The sequence below is a fragment of the Neophocaena asiaeorientalis genome, unplaced genomic scaffold, assembly GCF_003031525.2.
Source record: "Neophocaena asiaeorientalis asiaeorientalis breed wild unplaced genomic scaffold, Neophocaena_asiaeorientalis_V1.1 scaffold399, whole genome shotgun sequence".
Classification (NCBI taxonomy): Eukaryota; Metazoa; Chordata; class Mammalia; order Artiodactyla; family Phocoenidae; genus Neophocaena; species Neophocaena asiaeorientalis.
The window spans coordinates 3180835-3203194 of record NW_020173964.1 but is presented as its reverse complement, the minus strand read 5'-3'; the positions used below and the strand labels follow the sequence as shown (position 1 = coordinate 3203194).

Genomic DNA, 22360 nt, shown 5'->3' with positions numbered 1-22360 from the left:
GTGAAGCCTGACAGGTTTTCAGCCTCCTAGTGTTAACACTTATCAAGCATCCTCTTCTTCTAAAAAGTAACCAGCAGGGTCCCACATAAATCCAGAAAGCAACACTGCAGGTCTCAGTATCTTTTGATCTTAGTATTTTCAAAGATACAAAAAGTTAATACTAGTATCTTTTTTCACTACTTTTTTTTTAAGAGAAATATGTAAGTTAGCACATTCTATAGACTATCTTATGCTTCCAGTTATACTGATAGATTAAAAAAAAAAATTCCTTGGGGCATAAACGTTGCTGCAGAAAGAAATCTCAGCTTCTGCTGACCAACTGTCCAGGGGCATTTCTGTTACTAGAGTTGTAATCTGGATTTTACCAGAAAGAATAGGTGACCTTGGAAAGTCCCGGAATCTCTTTGTGCCTTCTTTTCTTCGTTTGCAAAATACACCCCAAATACCCTTACCTTCAAGAGCAACACATCCCAAAATGTTTTCCAAATGAGGAAAACTCTGCAAATACTGTATTATGTCTTATGGGTAATAAAGAGTGAGAAGCAAGCCGAGAATGAAACTCTTTCCCCCCTTTCCCTTTCCTCTTTTCTTCCTAAAAAAAAGATGCGTAGGCTGGGAAGATACCAGCATTCCTACAGGCTGGGAAGATGCCAGGATTCCTACAGCCTCAGGGAACACAGCAAAATGAGCAAAACTGGAATTTTGTTCTTCTACTCCCCTTCTCTCTCTTTCCCACCTTCTGCTGCTTCTTCCTTTCTTACTTTCATGCCAGATGCACTTGTGCTTCACTATTACACTAGACCAACCTTCTACACTCCCCAAATTTAATGTTCTTTTTCTTCAGGATAGCAACATACTCTTAGTCAATTATACCCTGTTAGCTGAAGGAGCATAAGTGGAGGCTGGATTTCAACCTTTGCTTTGCTTAGGAAGTCATGCACTTGACATGAGACTGTGAAGAAGGGACACATTTCTGCTTGTTCACCCAGACAGGAGTGATATACATAAAGATGCTGCAAGGGCTAACAAAAGCCTTGCTTCCATACTCTCTTTTACAAGTTGCAAACAAAACTCCTGATTTCCTAATTATAAGGTACTGTCTAATTAGCTCATTAAAGTAATTCACAAGGGCATTTCCAAGGTTAAATTTAGTGTTCAATGCGTAGTGAATCATTTCAACCCTAGTTTTGAGGCAAACTTCTCATATTTTCTCCCCCAAATAGTTTCTGCTTTTGGGGGAATAATTTCACTGTACCTTTACTTTTGAAGAAAAAGAAAACAAAAGCCTGATAAACCTACATTGTCTAGACAAACTTAAATCTGGCTGTCATGTTTGATACCATAATCTTGTATGCAAGTTTTCAAAATTAAAACTATTTCTATATGCCTTGTATGGCCTAAATTTAATTTAAATGTCATCTATCCATAGCATGACCCTTTCCCCTAAGCCTGTAAACATGTTAAGAAACAAACTTTTACTTTGTGATTTTTTAAACGTCGCTTTAAAGAACAAAATAAACAAGCAAGCTCTATTCTGTGCTTAAAAGCTATTCCTTATTTCTCACACCAAGATGCACTCTATAAAATTCATACTAACCTAAAGATTAATGACACTGCTCCTGCTATTTTTTGCCATTTTATATATATGTGTATACATACATATATCTATACATATATACATACACACATATATATATACATATATGTGAAAGTATACTTTTATAAGTATATTGAAGTATATGAGAATAATGTGGTTGATACATATATGTTTTCTAATTATAACTTGGGACACAGTTATAACACTGTTAGTTAATGGATCAACTCTGTACCTTGGCATCACTTACCCCACACCTTTCCCTGGGGGCAAGGTCTGTAGTTTCATAATTGTCCTCAGCTATCTGGTTCTGCTGCAGGGTAAGGTTAGACTGGAAGTAAGACAATGTCAAAGGTGACCAAACTCTTTCAGAGCTTACTTTGCCACACCCGCCTCCCAAAGGCTCCATCTGAGTGCTAGAGCAGCACTCAGAAATTCTATGCCTTCCTGAATCCCTTCCAAGACACTAGCCTGTTGCTGAGCTTTAGTTCCTCATTTTAAAATATGAAAAAAGAAAGCAAAACCCTGTCCCTCCCTTTATAAAAGTGATTTGAAGATTTGATGAGGTTATATAAAAAGTACTTTGTAATCTATAAAACATAAATGTATAGAGTAATAGCTACACTGTAGCAAATACAGATTAAGTACCAGGAATAGCACTAGATGTTTTAAAGTATTACTTCTTTTAATTCTCAAACAACCCTGCAAGTTTGATATAATTATACTCTTTATATAGGAGTTCTCTGAAGTTTAGTCAAGATAGGTATCTTGTCAAGGTAAAATAGAAACAATCCTGTTATAGTCAGGATTGAATTTAAGTCAGTTTGAATCCCAAGTCCATACCTTTTTCACTACAGTACTCCTTCCGAATATAGGCTATACTTTTCCTGTGTACCACAACCAAGGCAATGACACCATTTAATGACCTTACACAATGAAGAAGAAAAAAACTGCAGAACAGCATGCGCCTCTAGCAACGCTGACTGAAAAAATGTCCCTGTACTACATAACCTATGCTTAAATTTTAGAACAGGCCACAGATGACCTGGAAAATCCTTTGTCTGCATAGTTTTTTATAGTTTTGATGCATAAAATAAAGGAGGAAATGAGATGTGTAAGATGCAAGAATAATATGACTTCACCCCAGCCAAGGTGGAACTTAGGCTTTTCACCAGAAGTTCTATCCTAGTCACATTATCAAGCAGACATGCAAATCACAAATAAAATGGAATAGGAAAAACACACGGATTTTCTGGAAAATAGCTAAGCAACCCCAGGACATTCTTTTTAGAAATGCAGAAGAGTCCTTTGCACGGTAGCTAATATTTCTTCTTTAGGCTTTGATATAAAATTTGGTTCATAACCTCAATATAGCAATATTTTTACTCTTGACAAACATCAAGTTTTCAAGTATTTATAACACTGATCTATAAATTCTGCTACTTAAAATACTTATACCATGTACACCAACTTTTACCCTCTGAGAACATTTTGCATGATAGTTTCAGTCACTGCAGGGAAAAATTGCTCAGGAAAGCAGAAATGCCTGCTTAATAGTCAATATTCTTTTGTGTCAATAAAAAGGAGATTCCATATACATAATAAAGTATTTTTCTAGCAGCTCTCGAGCAAACACTTTTTAGAAGATTGAGCACAGATCTGGGGTCTTTATTTCTCATAATGGCACTACCTGATAATCATGCTAGTTCCTACATTTGCTCATTTATAAAAACTGTCAGGACCTTAACAATCATTTATCTTTAAGTCCAAAGAGGAGAACTCAAACAATGAACCCTCAGCATCATGACTTCCATAAATCTCTGCTCTCCAAACCCAAGTTCCGTAAGATCTTATCTATTAGATTAGTTTATGATCCCAAATATTCTATTGAAGTTCCTGGTTTAATGGTGACGACTTCATCCAAATATCCTTATGTCTTTAGTAGATGCTCCTGGTTTCTCAGTAGCTTCAAGCCAAAAAGCATATTCATTTGTTCCTGCCACAGCTATTGTCTTTACCTGGTATTCTGTCCTAGAGACGATGATGTGAATGTCAAAGAATGAATCTTTTTCTAGATGCTTTTGAAGGCTCCTGAGGGTGACCAATGGTGATGTAGGGAACAAACTGCACATCCAATACATCCTGATGCAGATAACCAGCCTCAGAGTCTATTGTGTGAATACCTTTGGCCTCTAGGCTGGTTAAGTTGCTGTTGAGAGTGGTCAGCCAATTTTACAGCTGGCTATCCTTTTTTGTTTTATTTTAAAACCTTAAAGATTCTCTCTTTATAAGTTGCCTCTTCTATTTCTGTGGATCGCTTTCTTTGAAACTGGGGTAAGTAGGACAGGACTTAATGGGAACACTGTTGTCTTTCCACTGGAGAGCTCTTTCTCTTCTTACCATTCCTGTACCCTTCAAATGTCTGTGGTAGGAATTACACTGGCATTAGGGAGAAAGTGTGGCTATCTTGTTTTTGTGCTTGCCACTTTTTAAGACTGGCCTGCATTGGTTCTAGGTCCAATTTCTCCTCAAACCTAAGCAAGGAGAATACTGTCAGCCTTGTATGTTTCAATCTGATTCACTAGTGTAGGGATCCACATAGGAGAAGTATCAAAGCTTCAAAATAATGAAGTGTTCCTTTGTGGATATATCTCCTTTTGTCATAGCTATCAGACATCATGAATCTTAGAACTGATGGTGTTTGCTTCTTTACTCAGGTTACTAGGAAACTCAGAGCAAAATCTATGGCCCACTTTTAGTGAGTGAAAGGATCTTGTGGTACATATTTAAGATACTGATCCCAGCCTTATATTATTTTTCCTTTTCTTCTGATTTTCTAATTTATTCTATTCTTCTGTTGTGATTTTAATGAAGCTAATTCAATTCTAATGAGAGTTATAAATAATAATTATAATTATTATTATATGTAAAAATGTAAGAACTAAGCTGTAATCTATAGTACCAGCTGGTCAATCACAGAAAAGATAGGGTCAAAACTGCTATACTATATGGCAAACTGATAGGCTGCTTGGAATGGGTCGCAAGATCTTAAAAGAAATGCAAGTAGGATGTATCAAATATATGTTAATCAGGCTTATATCTCCTAGATTTCCTATTTTCTATTATAACATGCTTAAGTTAGAAAGTAGAGAGCAAGACTCAAAGATTCATAACATTAGATAAGGAACCCTGGTGCTCTTACCGTTTGATTGCCTAACATCATCTCATTCTGGACACTGATTTGAAAATTCTTCCAGGATCATTTGAATTTATCCCTATTTAAGTCTCCAGAAAAGCTCTTGGATCACAAATGACAAAGTAACAATGCCTATGAATTGTTTTCTAGGTCTTGACTGTCAAACTGGTTCTAACTAATTGGAAAGTTTTCTCTCACATCTTATTTACAGGGTCACTCAATATGATGTGTAAAGTATTAAATTAAATAAAACATGCACTAAGGCAGGAGGCTGATTTGATAAAAGACAAGTATACTCTCTTGAGTCCCTTAAATTAGGGTAGCTCACACAGACACCCAGGCATTATAGGAAAAAAAAAAAAAAAGAACATTCAAAACATTATACATTATAGAGACGAGAGGCCAATGTACAAAGAACAGGCAGAAACACACACAGAAATGACAGAGCATGTGGCCAAAGTGAACAAAAAGAAGAGTGTGAGGTGAATGGTCATCATGTACAGCACAATTTTCATCAGCTGTTCAGCTGTATAAAGGCAAAACGTAGTTTGACTTCAGCTGCTGTATTTCTTAGTGGCACAAAATAACTCAGTCACTTATGAGCTAATTTGTGTTGCAGAAACAAGGCTGTAACAAAACAGATGATAACACAACTTTATAGCATAGTTTTTCTAGATTTATATTGAACAAATGGAAATTAAAAATATCTTACCAAGTCAACTCACCACTGAGGAGAACTCTCAGTATGGAAAGAAAATATGGTTAAAATAATAGGTCTGGTATGTAGTAAGTGCTCAATAAATGTTAGCAGCAGCTATTACCATCACTACTACTACTACTGGTACTACTGCTAGTACTAGTCCTACTACTACCATTACTACTTTTGTTGCTGCTACTTCTACTCGTAAAGATGGAAACTAAAAGAGTTCTGATGCAGACACCTGTGTCACTCTCAATATCTATCACTTTCTTGCTAACAGAATTCTGATTTTTGCTCAGGAATCTACCTCTCAGAGAAAATGACTCTAACCCCATTTTAGGGGCATATCTAGATTAGTCAAAACCAATTATGGTAATACCATTCCTTTTGCCCATGACTGGGTTAAGGGTGGGCATTCGGCCTCCTGGCCAATAAAACATGAAGGAAGTCTGCTGAGGTCGCAGGGGAGAAGCTTCGGAAAAAACTTTTCATATACTTAAGAAAGACACACTGGAGCACTTAATCTCTTCTCTGAATATTGTCAAGGTAAGAGTACCTTAGTTGCTCTGATGTTTCCTTTTTGATGCTTTTGAGTTCGCCTTCAAAAATTATGACCTTACGGCATTTCCCTTACTATCTGGTCAGCTCTTTGCTGATTTTAAAATGTTAAAAAAAAAAAATCTTATTCAGCACACTCTAAAATATTTTTCTGTCAGAATAATCTGTCATTACCAAAAATAAAAATTTCACGTTTATTTCTAAAATGAGCTAAGATTGATTTGACTTGTTTTGAGAATTTTATACATAATATTTAGTCTTCTTTTTATACTGTTAAATTTTTTAAAATGAAGTATAGGTGATTTACAATGTTTCAGGTGTACAGCAAAGTGATTCAGTTATATATATATATATATATATATATATATTATATATATTCTTTTTCAGATTCTTTTTCACTATTGGTTATTACAAGATATTGAATATAGTCCCCTGTGCTTCAAAACAGAAACAGACCCAAAGACATAGAAAACAAACTTAAGGTTAGCAAAAGGGGAAGGGGGAGGGATAAATTAGGGATTTGGGATTAACAGATACAATCTTCTTCATAACAGTTATTTTTCTACTGCATAGCTAGACTAGCTTTGTGCTGCCCAATACAGTTGTCACTAGTCTCATGTGGCTATTCAAATTTAAATTAGTTAAACTTAAAAATTCGGTTCTTCTGTTGCACTAGACGCATTTCAAGTACTCAAAAGCTAATTTAACTACTGGCTACCAGGCTGGACAGTGCACAGATAGAATATTTCCATCATTGAGGAACGTTCTCTTGGACAGTGCTGGGCTAGATTATGTGTTTTGAAAGTTTAAATTTTCATGTATTAGATTACATTTTAAAAGGCTCCAGTTTACACAACTTATGTTCAAACAGCTTCATTAACTTGGATAGCGTGAAAATAAATTTTGGTGTGGTAACTGAATTGTCTCAAATTCTGAACTAGTAGAGACAAGATTAATGAAGAAAACATAATTATTTGTATATTCATGATACATATATGTTAAATATATCTCCTTAACATTTGCAAAAAGCTGAAACAGAAGACAAAGATAGTAATAGAAATGTCAACCTACCAATAACAAACTCCACAATCTGAGCATCTAAACATAGTTCATGGGTAAAATGCAACAAGCCTGGCATGTGTGTCTGGCATGTTTTTTTTCCTTTTTCTGTTACCTATCATACATTATTCACATTGTATAGCACCTGTGTTATTAGACCCAAAATGTGTGCCCACCGCTACAACTACATAACAGAAATAGATGGGAATTGAGAGGTGGGTTTGCCTTTCTCACTCCTACCTAACACAGTCTAAATATGCAGTAGGTACTCCATTCTTCTTCCCTTGCATAAAACCTCTATTTTCCAAGATTCATGTTATTCATCCAAATCACTATTTGGTTTCATCACTGCTTTCTCCTAACTTTATGATGGTCATTTCCCCTCATTTGTTAAAGAGCTTGATACCCGCTTCACAGTCTCACTATACCCTCCAAGTCCTAATAACATCCTGAGTGAATCCAACATCCACACGGAAGACTCCCCAAACTCCCTAGCCTTAACATTCCTAGAACTCCTTCACCTCCACTCAAGGTTAGGCATGCACTCCCATGGCCACACTCCAGATTTGTTCTCACTGAGAACAGTCTCACTTCTCGTATCTTAAATTCAAATACATTCCACTCTCTGATCCCCTCACCTGCTATCTCTCTCACCCTGTTTTTCCTACAATACTAGTTCTTTAATTTTTATGCATTTTTCAAAGTTACATCCTTAATTTTCTCCCCGCTAGCCTTCTTTAGACTCCACTGTCATTCCCTAGTATAGAGTGCATGGCTCAGCACGTCATTCTCACCAGTATCCTTAAATTCTTCTTGATTTGTTTACTGTTCTGTTGTAATCTCACCTTTCCCTAACCGATTTTTATCTAAAGCATAAATCTGAGGCTAAATCTTTTAACCTACCCACCTGGCACTTAATTTTCTTCATGCCTAGAATGCTTTCATTGTCACTTCCTTCTTTTCTGGTCAGCTGCAATTTGCCCTTTCAGATCTTTAGCTTCCCATGGGAAGAAATCCTTAAATCCCTAATTAGGCTATGTGACAATTCCACATGCTTTTATAGCATTCCATACTTATTCTATCATATCACTTATCACCCTGCATTGTGATTTTCTGCGACTTCCCAAGAAATTATAAAATCCTTGAGGTCAGAGCCTCTCTCACTCTATCACAGTCTGATAAACAGTAAGCACTCAATTATTTGTTGAGTGAATGAATAAATAATGCTGGAAACAATATAATCATTGTAATTGAAGCTACATGTAATGAATCCAAGATGTAAATTTAATAGAATTAAATACGATAAATAAGCTATAGAGTGTGTTAGAGGTAGTATGAGGGGAAATAGAGCAGGGTAAGGAAGATTAGGAATCCCAGGGTTGTAGGGAGTAGGGAGGGTTGCAACTTTAAATACAGTATTCAAGCCAGGCCTCACTGAGAAGATGACAGCCGAGTAAAGGTGAGGTAAGGGAGTTAGCGATGTAGATATTTGGGTTGGAAGAGTATACAAGGCAAAGGGAACAGCCAATGCAAAAGCCCTAAGGTGGGAGCATGCCTGGCACGTACAAGGAGGGAGGCCCGTGTGGCTGGAGCAGAGTGAATAAGGAGGAATATAATAAAAGATGAGTTCAGAGAAGTAATAGAAGGCCAGATTGTGAAGGCCTTGCAGGCCTTTGTAAGAACTTTGGATTTAAGTAAAACAGGGAGCCATCAAAAGGTCTTGGGTAAAGGATATACTGAAACGGAATCACTCTGCCTCTTATACTGAGGGCTGTAGGGAGCAAAAGTAGTATCTGGAAACCCACGGAAAAAGCCACTTAGAGTAATCCAGTGAAAGAGTGGTAGGCAGCAGTAGAAGCAGTGAGAAGAAGTCAGATCTATGATATATTTTGAAGGCAAAGCCAATGGGATTTTCTGAGGGATTGGATATAGTCTGTGAGACAGAGAAAGGAATCAAGAATGACTCAAGGGTTTTTGGCTTGAGCCAGATGAAGTTGACATCTGAGATGGGAAAAACTGCTGGAAGAACATGGTTGTGGAAATGTTTTGGAGACAGCATTTGGACATGTTAAATAGTACATGTCTATTAAAAGTCTAATAAATGGTAAGATATGAGTCTGAAATCCATGGAAGAAGTCTGGGATGAAAATATAAATTTGGGGTCAAATAACATATGAATGGTATCATAAGCAATGAAGCTGGATGAGATCACCAAAGAAATGAGTATTGGTATGGCAGAGAAAAAGAGGGGTAAGTCCTGGGTACTCTGACATTAAGAAGTCAGAGAAAAGAATAGGAACCAGCAAAGGAGAATGAGAAAGAATAAGTAGCAATATAGAAGGACAACCAAAAAGCTACAGTGTCATGGAAGCCTGGTAAAGATCAAGTAAAATAAACACTCAGAACTGATTATTGGGTTTAGCAACATGGAAAACATCTTTGACTTGACAGGAACATTTTCACTAGAATGTTGGAGGCAAAAACTTTATATGAGCAATTTTAGGGAAAAATGAGAAGAGGAATTAGATATGGTAAGTATTTTTGTTTTTGTTTTTTCAAGATAGGAGAAATAACAGCATGTTTGTATGGTTATGGAAAAACCCAGAAGAGAGGATGTTGAAAAAATCATCCACATGTTTATGAATAAACAAGGATTAGGATAGGCATAGGGTTGGAGAGCGTAAGAGTGAGGAATAGTGTGGGAGTGTGGGTAATAGTCTGATGATATGAAATTAAAAGCTGTGGTTTTTAGATAGGAGGAAGGAAAAATTATCTGGGAGGAGTAATAAGATATAAAGAAGATAGTCAATTCACTTCCAGGCCCAGTCTTTCAAGAGCTAAGGGAGAAAATACATGTCCTTAACTTTAGAGGCCTGCAGAGGAAGCAGTATCTTCAGAGGAGAGCCAGTTTCCACTAGAACAAGAAGGTGAAGGGAAGAAAAATTCAGAGATGTCAGGATGTAAGGGATTTTGCTGATGATGGACCACGAGCTTCCGAGGGCACAGAAGAGTTTCAGTGGTTGGGCAGGGATGAGAAACAGAAGAAGGGATATGCAAAGATTTATGGAATTGGATGGCAAGAGATGAGGAGTGACAAGGAAGTCTGGGACTTCTTGCCGTGGCAAATATAAAATGGAATAAAGGCCATAATAAGATTAATCCTTGTTTCTTGAACTCAAGAAAGATAACGGCGGCAAAGCTGTGAGTGTTGGGGGACCAGGGAAGTTCAGGGGGTGTGTCTCTCTCTCTTGATTCCTACTGGGGGAGAGTGTATTTGCTTCTAGTGCTGGAGCTTTCTCTTGATTCTTAAAGGAATTGATGGACCTGAGGCTGGTTCCATTCAGTTTCAAAAATTCATGTGACCCTCACGCACATGGATTTCAGATCAAATAGTTCACAATTTAAAAAATTTCCCTGCTCTAGGGGAAATGTAAGCTAATTTTTCATAGCAGAGTTTGGTTTTACTTACATCTGTATTGCAGGAGCGATACCGTTTCCTTTCCCCAAGGCAGTATTTTCCACCTCCTGAAGGTCTGCAAACACATTTTGTTTAACATGTGAATATATCTAACCACATAAACAGTATATATATTGCTCGATGAAAACATATTAACATTTACTTTAAGAAAATAAAAAATCTGACATTTTATTAGTTATTAAAATAATAATCATGCTGGTGATAGTTAGCAATAATGATTATGGCTGCTGAACAAAAAGTTAAGGCAATCTACTATGAGTAACTTTATAAGGCTCTTAATTGTGATGATATACATTCTTAAGAAAATGCAATTAAATCAATGTATTTTCTAATTATCATAGTAAACAGGTATTCAGCTCAACACAATGAGTTTAAAAATCATTTATAATGAAAAGCCATTTGAATCATATTTAACAAAACACATAATCTGATACTATATGTTCATCAAGTAGAAAATGGAAAGTTTGTGTTTTTTTCCAGACTGGAAATAAGGAAAGGACACAAAATAACTCCCTGGAAATAGCTTCAGCTCAAAGTTTTTAATTCAGAAATAAATTTCTATCTCAATTCAAATATTACATGAAGTTTTAAAAACTTCAGTTTCAAAAAATTAAATCTAAATCTAAGATAGGCTTACATTATATAGATACTTTATATTACATTCAAATTAGGATGTTAAATACGTGTTATACATAAATTAATTTTTGGAGTATTTAACATTAGAGAAAGTCATATGCTATTATTTGGACATGCAATTTTTGAATGGAAAAAACTAACTTGTTCTTTTAAAAGAGGTCCAAGTCATTCTCTTAAGTATTTGGGTATATTATTTATTATCATAGGGTTTTATACTTTTGATTATTAAATTACAGTAGCCTGCAGTTGAACTTAGGTTAACTATTCTGCACTTGTTTTAAAAAGATCAAGTCTCAATTATAATTTTGGCCCACTGGTATCAATGAGATAATTAAAGTTACACTTTGAATATATTTTGAATGCTAGTGAATGCTGACTTTAAGCAAGGGAAAGAAATGGCCTAGCTTGAACCAGCTGGGAGAAATGTGTTGGTCAGACAAAAACAAGGTAGTGGGGACGGTGGTGGCAATGCTGTTTTATGAGTGGGTGACAGTGAGCTCTGTTTAGCAGGATGGTAATAATAGAAAGTGGGAGAATGAAAACACAGAACTAATACAAAGGGAAACAATTTCAAGCTAAAAGGAATAAAAGAGAAGAAAAGAGACATTTAGAGCGAGGAACCAAAGACGGGTATCCTGAGTTAAAATGAGAAAAAATAAACAATAAAAATAGACCATCTTCTACCCCAGCAGGGGGAAAAAAGCAGAAGTGATATTATAACACCATTCTGTACCAAATAATTGTCAGGAAAGAAGGTCCTCAACCTGAGCTCTAGAAAGAAATGGGAGCACTCGACATGAAGCAGCTAAGGAGCAGTTTAGTCTCCAGGAGGACACGCAAGACCAACTAAAGGAATCATCCACCTGCAATGGGCACTGGTGGAAGGGAGAAGCAATACAGCTAGCAAGAAATACTGATGGGGCTGGCTTCATGCCAGGGGGACTCCGGCTGGAGAAAAAGAGTGGTGGGAGAGGAGCAGTCTGACCTACATAAAACAATCGTGAGGAGAAAAGTGGATGCAGCTCCGGAAGGTGATTAATGGGGGCATGTGAATGGAAACTATTTTAACACATGGGCAGTATTCTTTTCATTGTGATTTGTGATGCGAATCAAGGCATTTCAACCCTCAAAGTGCTCTCATTGGTCCTTTTAATACTAATGTAGCAGTAATAATTTTATGTGACATGTGAAAAGACCTTATGCTTCCTGGGAATAATGGTAATGTAGCTAAGACAAGACCTGGATTCATCCATAATTCAGTAGTTTTTGGAGGAGGAAATCTATCTGATTATTACTAGATTAAAAGTCTGGCTATATCTGGGATAGATACACAATGCTTTTCTTTTTTCTTTTTCTTTTATTTTTAGTTACATAGTAAGGTGAAAAGAAGAAAAAGAAAGTCTGTCTAACAAGGCTCCTCCACTTTCCAGTGCCTATTGCTTGTTCTGAAGACAAGCACTTGGCTCACTAGTGAAACGTTTTTACAGATAACATGTGAAACCACAGCTTTGAATCATTTCCAACTGTGTCTTTTTGTTGGCTCCGGCTTACTTTAGCTACTTACGCTGGACTGTCACAGTGTCTTAGGGATGAGGAGACGCCTCCCCCGCAGGTCCTGCTGCACTCTCCCCATAGTGACCAGGGACCCCAGCCCCCATCTATGCTCTGGGGCCAAGTGCCAAAAGGAACACAATCTCCCTGATAACACCACTGCAAGATTTCACAGAAAACACAGAATTAGCTTTTAGGCAGATAGAGCTATCAGGATAGAAATAAATACATAAGGGTCAGGCATTAGCATTCTCCCAATAGATAACAGACTGAGAGTTCTTTAACTGTGTTTAGACATTGGTAAAGGTGCATGTGATTTGCAAATTATCTTTAGCTAGGCAATGATTTATAAATCTCTAACAAGTACCAGGAGTCTAAAAAACTTGACTTTACTTCTTTTTTCTTATTTCTTCTCCTCCAGACTTTTAGTGTTTCTCATTATAGAGACCTCAAAACTCTTTTTTAGATATTTTAGTATTAAAACATTTTTTTCTTTATATTCCACTATTATTAGACTCATGGAATGATAACGCAATATGGAAAGTTCCCCAGTAAGGAATTTTTATGATGGTAATTGCTTTTTCTTTAAAAAAAAAAAAAAAAAAGGCCGGTTGAGGCTACAATAGTAAAAGAATGTGTTGTGGCATTTCATCTACATGACTGCTGCAGACATAATAAAAGTAATGCCAAGACACTAGGGACAGGGTACAAAAAAACCCTTATACACAGTGACTAGCCATGTGTATAGTCCCTGCATGAACATGTGTACTGGAATTCTTCTCAGCTTTACTCTCTGCAATAAACCACACATACTGCACATAAGTAGAAAGCCAGGAATAATTTATCGAGATGCAGACATCGCATAATCAGCTCATAACTCTAACATGATAAATCTTATTTGCAGAATTGGTAAAAATGATTTTTTTTTAAACCAAGCATTAGGCTAGGCTTTTATTGGTGCATTTTTCTGAGTTATCAAAATTTGATGAACCATACTGATGCTATGAAAGTCATTTGTTTATATGAATATCAATAGGGAACATTATTAGAGTTGAGTAACTGTCAGCAATGTTAGATTGTTAAATAAAAATTCAACCATTATATTAAAATGTAAAGGGATTATGACATGTGATGCTTTGAAAGTAATCAGTTTATTATATTAATTCTGTATATCCAGAATTCTTTCACTTTCACCATTTGTACTACTACCACTCTAGACCAAACTAGCAAATAGATCAGCTTGTTACCTGGTCCCCCTGCCTCACTTTCTTCTACCTATAATCAACCTATTCTCCAGCAAGCTATCAGAGAGCTCTTTTAAAAACATATTATGGCATTATGTCACTTTTTGGCTTAAAAGACTGTGGTGGTTTCCTCCTTCCCTTAACTCTGGTCAACGGTGGCTTTTGTGACCTAGCCTCTGCCTCTTTCTCCAGCCTTATTCTCTTTCTGGTACAGAATGCTCCAGACACACTGGCCTTATTTCTTTTCCTCCATACACTAAACCTGTTCTCTCCTCAGGGCATTTGCATTTGCTGGTCCTCCTGGGAATACTCTTCAGATTCCTTATATTGTCTTATCGTTTGGTCTCAGGTCAGGTGTCACTCAATCAGAGAGGTCTTTCCTTGATCACTCTTATTCTGAAGTGGTTGTACTACTTCACTATCCCTTCCACCCTCCCCTCCCCCTACTCCAGGATGTATAGAGATTACATCCTCCTGTTTTAGCCCCCTCTTACACCTACTTTAAATCACCCTATTTATTTCTCAGATTACTTCCTTATTATTTTTATTGTCTCCTCTCCTTAGTATGTAAAAGCCTTGAGAGCCAAATGTGGCTGTTCAAATTTAAATTAATTAAAATTAAAAATTCAGTTCCTTAGACCCACTAGCTACATTTCTAGGGCTCCCATAGCCACATGTGGCTAGTGGCTATGATGTTGGACAGAGCAGATACAGAACATTTCTATCATCACAGAATGTTCTAATTGGAAATGCTGAATGTCTAGAACAGTGCCTAGAATGTAGTGGATATGCAACAAAACTTTATTGAATGAATGAATACATTAAATTATAGAATCCTGTGTCCTGTTTTGGTTACTACATTTCAGGAAGGAACTGGAGATACTGGAGGGTAAAGAAAGTCATATTCATCTTTGCTTCCCTGGTAGTTGGCACTCAGAGAATATTACAGTAGTTGTAACAACATAAAGGACTTCTTAAGAAAAGTGCTAAGCAATTAGGCAAGAGGAAGTCAAAATTTGGTTGGCTATAAGACCAAACATTCTGACCCTAAATCTAAAAAATATTAAAGTAGGACATTAAAAAAGATTACAAGTTTTGGGCAACAAAAATTACCATGAAGAAAAAGAAAATCATCTGTCCAAAATGATGAAGCAGAGGTAGTTGGCTGAACTGATAATACAGTGCCAACTCTGGGAGCAGGGCTGCTAATAATGTACATGTGGGAGGGAGAATGTTCCAGCTGCCAGCTTATGATTTACCTAACTGATCTTGAAAACCAACCACGTGCATAATGATATACCAATTGCGTTAGATTTTCATCTATATAAAAGTCACAACAGTGGACCAAATAATCTCCGGTTTTACATTTTTGTTATTACAAGTAGCTATGTGTAAGAATATTTATGCCTGCACCTATGAGAGTAACTGAGCAATGTAGTATTTACCAGCAATTAACTGTCTTTTCCTGTGGTTTCAATTAATGACACTTAATACTAAAAAATTCCAAATCTTAAGATTTGCCTATTTTCTTCAAGTTGGAAACTTAGCATTACTGATTTCAAATAACAATAAAATTTGATTTTACATTTATTTTATATAATCACAGAGCTGTACTTAAAGCTCAAAGAGGCTTTAGAATTCATGTGGTCTAAGCACTTCATTTTTTCACATGAGGAAAGCAGAACCTGAAGGAGGTGACTTGCCCAAGGTCACTTACTGGCAGAAAAGGATCAGCTGTCCAAATACGCACAAAAAACAAGTGGAAAAAAAAATCAATTGGATGTGCAGGATTACATATTTGAAGACATTAAAGAATACATTAGTATATTTTACTGAACTGTTTTTACTACCTAAAATATAAAATAACACTAGAGACTTTTTTAAAAACCCACTTAGCTGCAAGTATACAACCACATGTTATTTCATACCTCCTTGAGTATTCTTATAATTAGTAGAGGAAAAAACTCTCAGTTTTTGCATTTTTCAGGGGACAAAATTGTGAAGGCCACAAAAACACTGAAAGATGTAGATTCTGAAGTATTTAATAATATTGTTTTACATGTGTCCTAGATGCACACAAAATGTAGCACAGGGAAAGAACTCACATAAATTCTCTTGTTTTCCTTTTAAAACTTATTCTGAAGGTAAAAGATAAATACAAATATTCAGTTTGTAAAATGTTGCTCAGTTCTTACCATTAGTTAATATCTACAGAGCAGTAGTATTCTATAAGTGGTTTGCTAAAACCTTTTACTGCATAAATTTATGCTATTGATTGTATCTATTCCATAGAGTTATAATAGACAATTATATCAGAAAGTTAAATAACATAGATTAATGGGTAAAGAATGAAGAATTCATAATAATAAGTATCAGTCATTTAGCAGCTGACAAGAGACTAGTGTCTAATTTAACAACTAATTAACAACTCAGTCTGTGTGGGGATGACTTCAGTCTGTGGGTATCCTGTGTTACAAACTTGAGTTCTCATTCTAGCAATACCTTTCTTTGGTCCAGGGCAAGTCATTTGTTTCTTTTCTTTAGTTTCCCTGACTACAAAATGGGGACTAACTTTAGTTTTTGATTATAATATGATTTGGATTAGGATGACTACAGAAATTAGTTCTATACAGGCATACCCTCAAAGAAGTTAAAAATCTATCAAACGACTTGTTTAATTTTGCTCTCTAGCAAAATGTTCTTTTGTGCTTTCCCCTCACCTTGTGTTTATAGGAAAGGATCTCCTTGGAATTTTTGCTACTTCTCCTTCTGGTAGTATTAAGTATCTTAATGTAGCACATGATTTTAAGAGAAGAAACTTATTTAACTTAATAAGTTATTTTAGAAACCTGTAGGGAACTTCAGGTGAATCCAGTTATTTGAGCTAATTTTCTAGATGACTATATTAACCAATATATACTAAGATTTTAATGTAAGTCATAATTAATATAAATGGATTACACCAAATAAAGTAGATTCAAGTATACAAATCCTACAAGCACATTAAAGGTGAGAATTTTGAGTTTTGTATTTTCTATTTTTACCCCTTTTTTTTAATCTAAAGGTGCCAAACTGTAAAAACTCTATTTCCATAGGCATAGAATTTTACTTCATGTCTTAAACTAGAAGAGTTCAATATTCAGATGGAAACTAGTTTTTAATCTTTATTCCCAAGGGTTATATCCAATCTAGTGATTTTGGATTATTCTAAATATCAGTCATATTACTATAGCCTAAATGATCCAGATAAATTGGATAAATCTGGCTTTCTTTTTGCTAATGTGTGTTTAACCAGATTCAGAAAGGTGAAAGAAGTGAAACTATCGCATTCAAAAATAAAAATTCATATTGCCCATTCTTGCTTTTCACATTCCTTCTAAGTAAAAGAAATATGTCTTTAAAACTATCTAGAAAGATGATGTATTCTACTGAAACACTTATTTTCTTAAGAAACACTTATTACTCATTAAACAACATCTCTTTCTGTTAGGCCACTGAATTTCATGATCTCCATCAGGGAACTGTCTTAAGCAAGATATATTATAAATCAAAAAATCTGACTGAAAATCTGTCAGAATTCTACAAAGGAAAATTTCAAAATGAGTATATATACAGTATTTTAAAATAATTTTTTTAAACTAGATATATTTTAGGATGTGATTATGGTAGATCTTGTACCACAGCCAGCACTGGGTCTAGCCAGCATCTGGAATAAGATACCTCTAAGGAAATCCTAAGATTTTAAAGGAAGTGATATTGGTGATTCAATATAGAACATTCTTCCTAAATCAGAAAAGCTGAGAGTTGGAGCACAGTGCTATTAAAAGCCTTATCTTTCTGCTCTGCAGGTGCGGGAATGCTAAAGTTTATTTCAGCCGAAATTCTAAATCAGAACTTGTCATCCCATACTATTTAAATTTCTAGAGCAACTGGAAGAGTCATTCTTTCTTCACTTCTTGTGTTTATAGTTTGGGACTCAGTCAAAACATTTTACATTCTACTTTAAGTGAATTAAGATCTAAGGCTGCAAATGTCCTATTATATATCCAGTGCATTAGAAGGGCATGTAATAATCCTATTCTAATCCAGCCCTGTGTTTCCCATGCAAAAATATTAGGAATCAATGTCATGTATATGTAAGCCCAAATGCTGGGTTATGTCTCTAGTTGGGGCTTGTAGAATCATTAAATCAATCTCTTGGCAATAAACCAAGTATTTGAAACCTTCTTTGTGGTCACCATCAGAGCTTGGACTGGGTTTTGATTATCCTTAATATCCCGTTCAGTAATAATGCCAACACTGCTATCACAGTTTTTATAGTGTAGATCTTTGTTTACCATTTCATCAAATATGGCATCCCTCCGATTTCTGTCCAAAGGGCTATTGTTGATGCCATGTCTAAGAAAAGTTCTTTTGGCTGAAAGTTATATTGATTGATTTGTAGAAGCGTGACCCATGGACACACAGTACCAGCACACTGTCTGGGCTCATCAAATTTCCTCCTTTGGTTAATGCTACTGTCCCTGAGCACATCCATTCAGACCATATGGTTCTTATTCAGTCCTTGAATGGCTTATTCAGGCAAACATCCAATGGCTGTAATAGCGATGTCAGACCCCCCAGGACTCACGCAAAGATCAGTTTTTAATTTTTTGGCCATATTTCTTACTCCATCTGCTAAATGTGCATGGAACAGTTCCCATACTTACATGGAACATTTGTGGAACTGCGCCCCCGGGCAAAGATCCCATATCTTTTGCAGCCAGAGTTTGACGAGATCATTGTGGATCCAGTCCTCTGGATATGTCTATGCTATCACTTGAGCCATATTTCTCCCCTCCCCCCAACCTTTTAAAAAAAGATTTATTCAAAAAGCTATGAGCAGCTTTGGTTTTATCCTGCTGGCTAGACAGGATGTAGGTTCTTTCTTGTTCCTTCTGATGAGAGTAGTTTTGAAATTCAGAGTTAAGATCAGAGGTCGTGGATATACCATTCATGCTTCTGAGACACACAAACTCATGCTTATAGCCTGTTATGCTCATTACTGCTAGTTAAGACAGTCTGGCAAAGAATTTTCTGCCCACCATCATCTAAGGCTGGCACATAATAATGAAAAGTAATGATGATGCTCTAGTAATATAAATTAACACCTTCCCTCTGAGGAAGGCAACAAAAAGCTCACTGAGATATTATCTCATTCCATCCTCACAATATCTCTATGAAATATGTAAAAATAGATTTTTTCTCATTTTAAAGTGGAGATTCATTATTTTGCCAATTTTAACACTATCATATATTCTTAGCTCAACGTTCTGTCTGGGTGCCTTTTTTATCGTGATTCCAGAGGTAACAAACGGTTACAGGTAAACAAATGAAAAATACATTTAGTAATAAAGGGTAAAACATATTGTTAACCCATCTCAGGCTCAGTGACTCATTATTCCTGTGACAATGAAAATCTGCTTTTTATTCTACACAATTTCCCACCTGAAAGTAAAGTATAATCAGAGGCAGTATAGAGGGGTAAAGTTTTCCTCTTTGGAATCAGAAAGACCCAGGCTGGAATCTCAGCTCTACTATTAAATTGCTATGTAATCCTAGGCTTTCAAGTCTCACTTTCTTCGTCTGTAAAATGGAGTTAAAACAGTACCCACCTTATAGGATTTTTGTCAGTAGTAAACAGAACAAATATGTGCCTGGCACAGTGTAAGTATAAAACTATTCATTATCATGGGACCTCCCTGGTGGCGCAGTGGTTAAAAGTCTGCCTGCCAATGTAGGGGACACGGGTCCGAGCCCTGGTCCAGGAAGATCCTACATTCTGCGGAGCAACTAAGCCCATGTGCCACAACTACTGAGCCTGCCACCCTAGAGCCCACAAGCCACAACTACTGAGCCTGTGTGCCACAACTACTGAAGCCCACGTGCCTAGAGCCCATGCTCCGCAACAAGAGAAGCCACTGCAATGAGAAGTCCACGCACCGCAATGAAGAGTATCTCCCACTCGCCTCAACTAGAGAAAGCCTGTGTGCAGCAATGAAGACCCAGTGCAGCCAAAAATAAATAAATAAAATAAATAAATTTAATAAAAAATAAAACTATTCATTATATTATCATCATTATTACTGATAATGTCAACTATTTATAGATGGCAAGAACACGGACTAGCCACACAAAGTTGACCAGACCAACAGAAAATCTCACTTTAATTTTGTCATTAAGTGTTTGCATGACTGTTTTGGTTTGAGTCAAAATTCTGGGCTCTTGTTTAATATCCAAATAGGTATAGCCTTAAGAGGAAAATCTGCATTTGTCAATAGTAAACATGGTTCTCTCTTAAGGAAAAAAGCAGCAACAACGAAAATTCATGAATAGATAACACGGCATATGCAGGTAGTTAAAAAATAAGTTAAAAATAATGAAGTGCTCAGCTCACATGAATAGTTCTTTATATTCTTTTTCCCTTAAAAATGTAAGTTGATCTACTTCTTTGAAAGCCTTTTTATAAATTCAAAGTTAATGATAGGGATATTTTGAGTGTCTTCTCCTAGTACTCTGTCCTTTTTCTTTCTAGGAGTCTGCATGTGTATTTGTTATTTTCATTCATTCATTCATTTAAAAACCTCCTAGTCCTATACCTGAATCTGTCTACAGACCTTCCATGCCTCTGGAAGAATGGCTAAGATTTGTTTCGTAGATTAATTTGAGATGATGAAATCCAATGTATCGCCTTTACGAAACTACACTCTAATGTTGTGAATATTAATGACCTCTTGGTATACAAACTTTGCTATGCTTCCAAGTTCTTAAATAGATTTTCATGGAGCCCAAGATGCTGTGCCAAGATATGCTGGAAGCTGACAAGATTCTAAGGACAGGGTAAGGAGGCAGCCAAGGGGTTCTTTTAACCCGAGCTTTTCCATTTTTTTCAAATGTATATCTCAGGATTATGTAGAATGCATTTGAATAAACGGTTTAAGGATCAAAAAGCTGACAACCGTTAGCCTAGATTAAGAAAGTAAATCTTTAGAAATCAAATACATTTCTGCCCCATTTTCTTCACGTTCTTTTGTCTGTGCTTATTCTTATTTATGCTTAGAAGTAATTATATTTCCCTTCTATTCGCTAATCTAAATTTAAATTCAATACTATTAGCTTTGATATTATTTTGAGCATTTTCTAAGTAGCCTTCAAAATTGTAATTGGCATGTAAATGTCACCTTTGTCAAATATACGCACATAAGCTGTAAGATATGACATTCTAGAGCCCTGCTATTAAGCACAAATGTTAAGATATTAAATATGTGTTTACCATAAAGATGATTGAGTTGAGTTCTGTGTTCTCAGACAGCCACTACTTGTTGTTTACCTATTTAGAGTGATTATATAGTTTATACAATGCTTTCAGGAGAGCTCTGAGGTTTAAAAGAATGAGTTCTTTGTGCTTTGGGTTAAACAAAAAAGTAAAATAAAAAGATCCATCAGGCCTAGTAATAGTATTATTACAGGCAAATAGAAACAGTGGCTGATTGGTATAGATCACAATAACAATAATCAATCAGTGGCAAATAAAGAACCAGATTCTCACTGTGACTTTCCCCTTACAGTTGTGTATTTCTTCGAAGTACAGATTGATGTAAATTGCTACTTGTAAAAAAAAAAAAAGAAAAGAAAAAAAAATTGCTACTTGTCGTTGACAAGAATTGTTGGTTCCAAAATAAACCCAGATTGTTGTTTCAAGAATGCAGTTCCTAATATTTTCTATTACATCTATGAAAAAAAGCAAGGAATTCTTGGTAGTGTGTGAAGGTCTCTGTATTTTTATTGGCTACTTATAAAAGTTTCAAAAAAAGATCCTTAATCTTTAAAAAATGACCCTATCAATTCATACATTTAGCATAATTTACCAACATTTCCAAACTCAGCATGGAAAAGCCATCAACATGGCACTAGGTCATGGGTCCCGAATGAAGCCGTCAGCAAGGATTAATAAACTGTGACAGCTGCCCAAAAGCTTTCATTCTTTTTATTTAAACGTCAGATTGCAAGCTGAAATTCAGTGTAATCTTTTTTGAAACTAGCCCAACTAACATGGAAGAAGTCAGAACTGAGAACAGATGACAGTGTCGTTATTGTTGTAAATTCAGGCCACAGCAATAAATTTTAGAATCCACATATATAGCAATTCCTAAAGAATTTCAGGAATAGCCTAAAATATTCTTATCTGTTTGAACAATTCTTAATAATTATAGTTTTTGAAAACTAGGCTGATGAAACTGAAAATTATTTAGCAACAATTTCTATGCTCAATAAATTAACTATTCTCCTAGTACTAGATCTTTCT

At 35.8% G+C, this 22360-nt stretch overlaps 1 protein-coding gene and 1 pseudogene across 1 annotated transcript in view; both read right to left on the bottom strand.

Moving 5' to 3' along the window:
* ADAMTS6 (ADAM metallopeptidase with thrombospondin type 1 motif 6) overlaps window positions 1–22360 on the bottom strand; it is a 263626-nt gene that overhangs the window by 77124 nt on the left and 164142 nt on the right. The window contains exons 12-13 of the mRNA XM_024753116.1: window positions 12786–12931; window positions 10577–10640 (exon numbers count right to left, since the gene is read on the bottom strand). Coding sequence (XP_024608884.1) covers window positions 10577–10640; window positions 12786–12931 — 210 coding nt within the window. The remainder of the gene's footprint in view (window positions 1–10576; window positions 10641–12785; window positions 12932–22360) is intronic.
* Window positions 3145–3735, bottom strand: LOC112404912 (ribulose-phosphate 3-epimerase pseudogene; annotated as a pseudogene).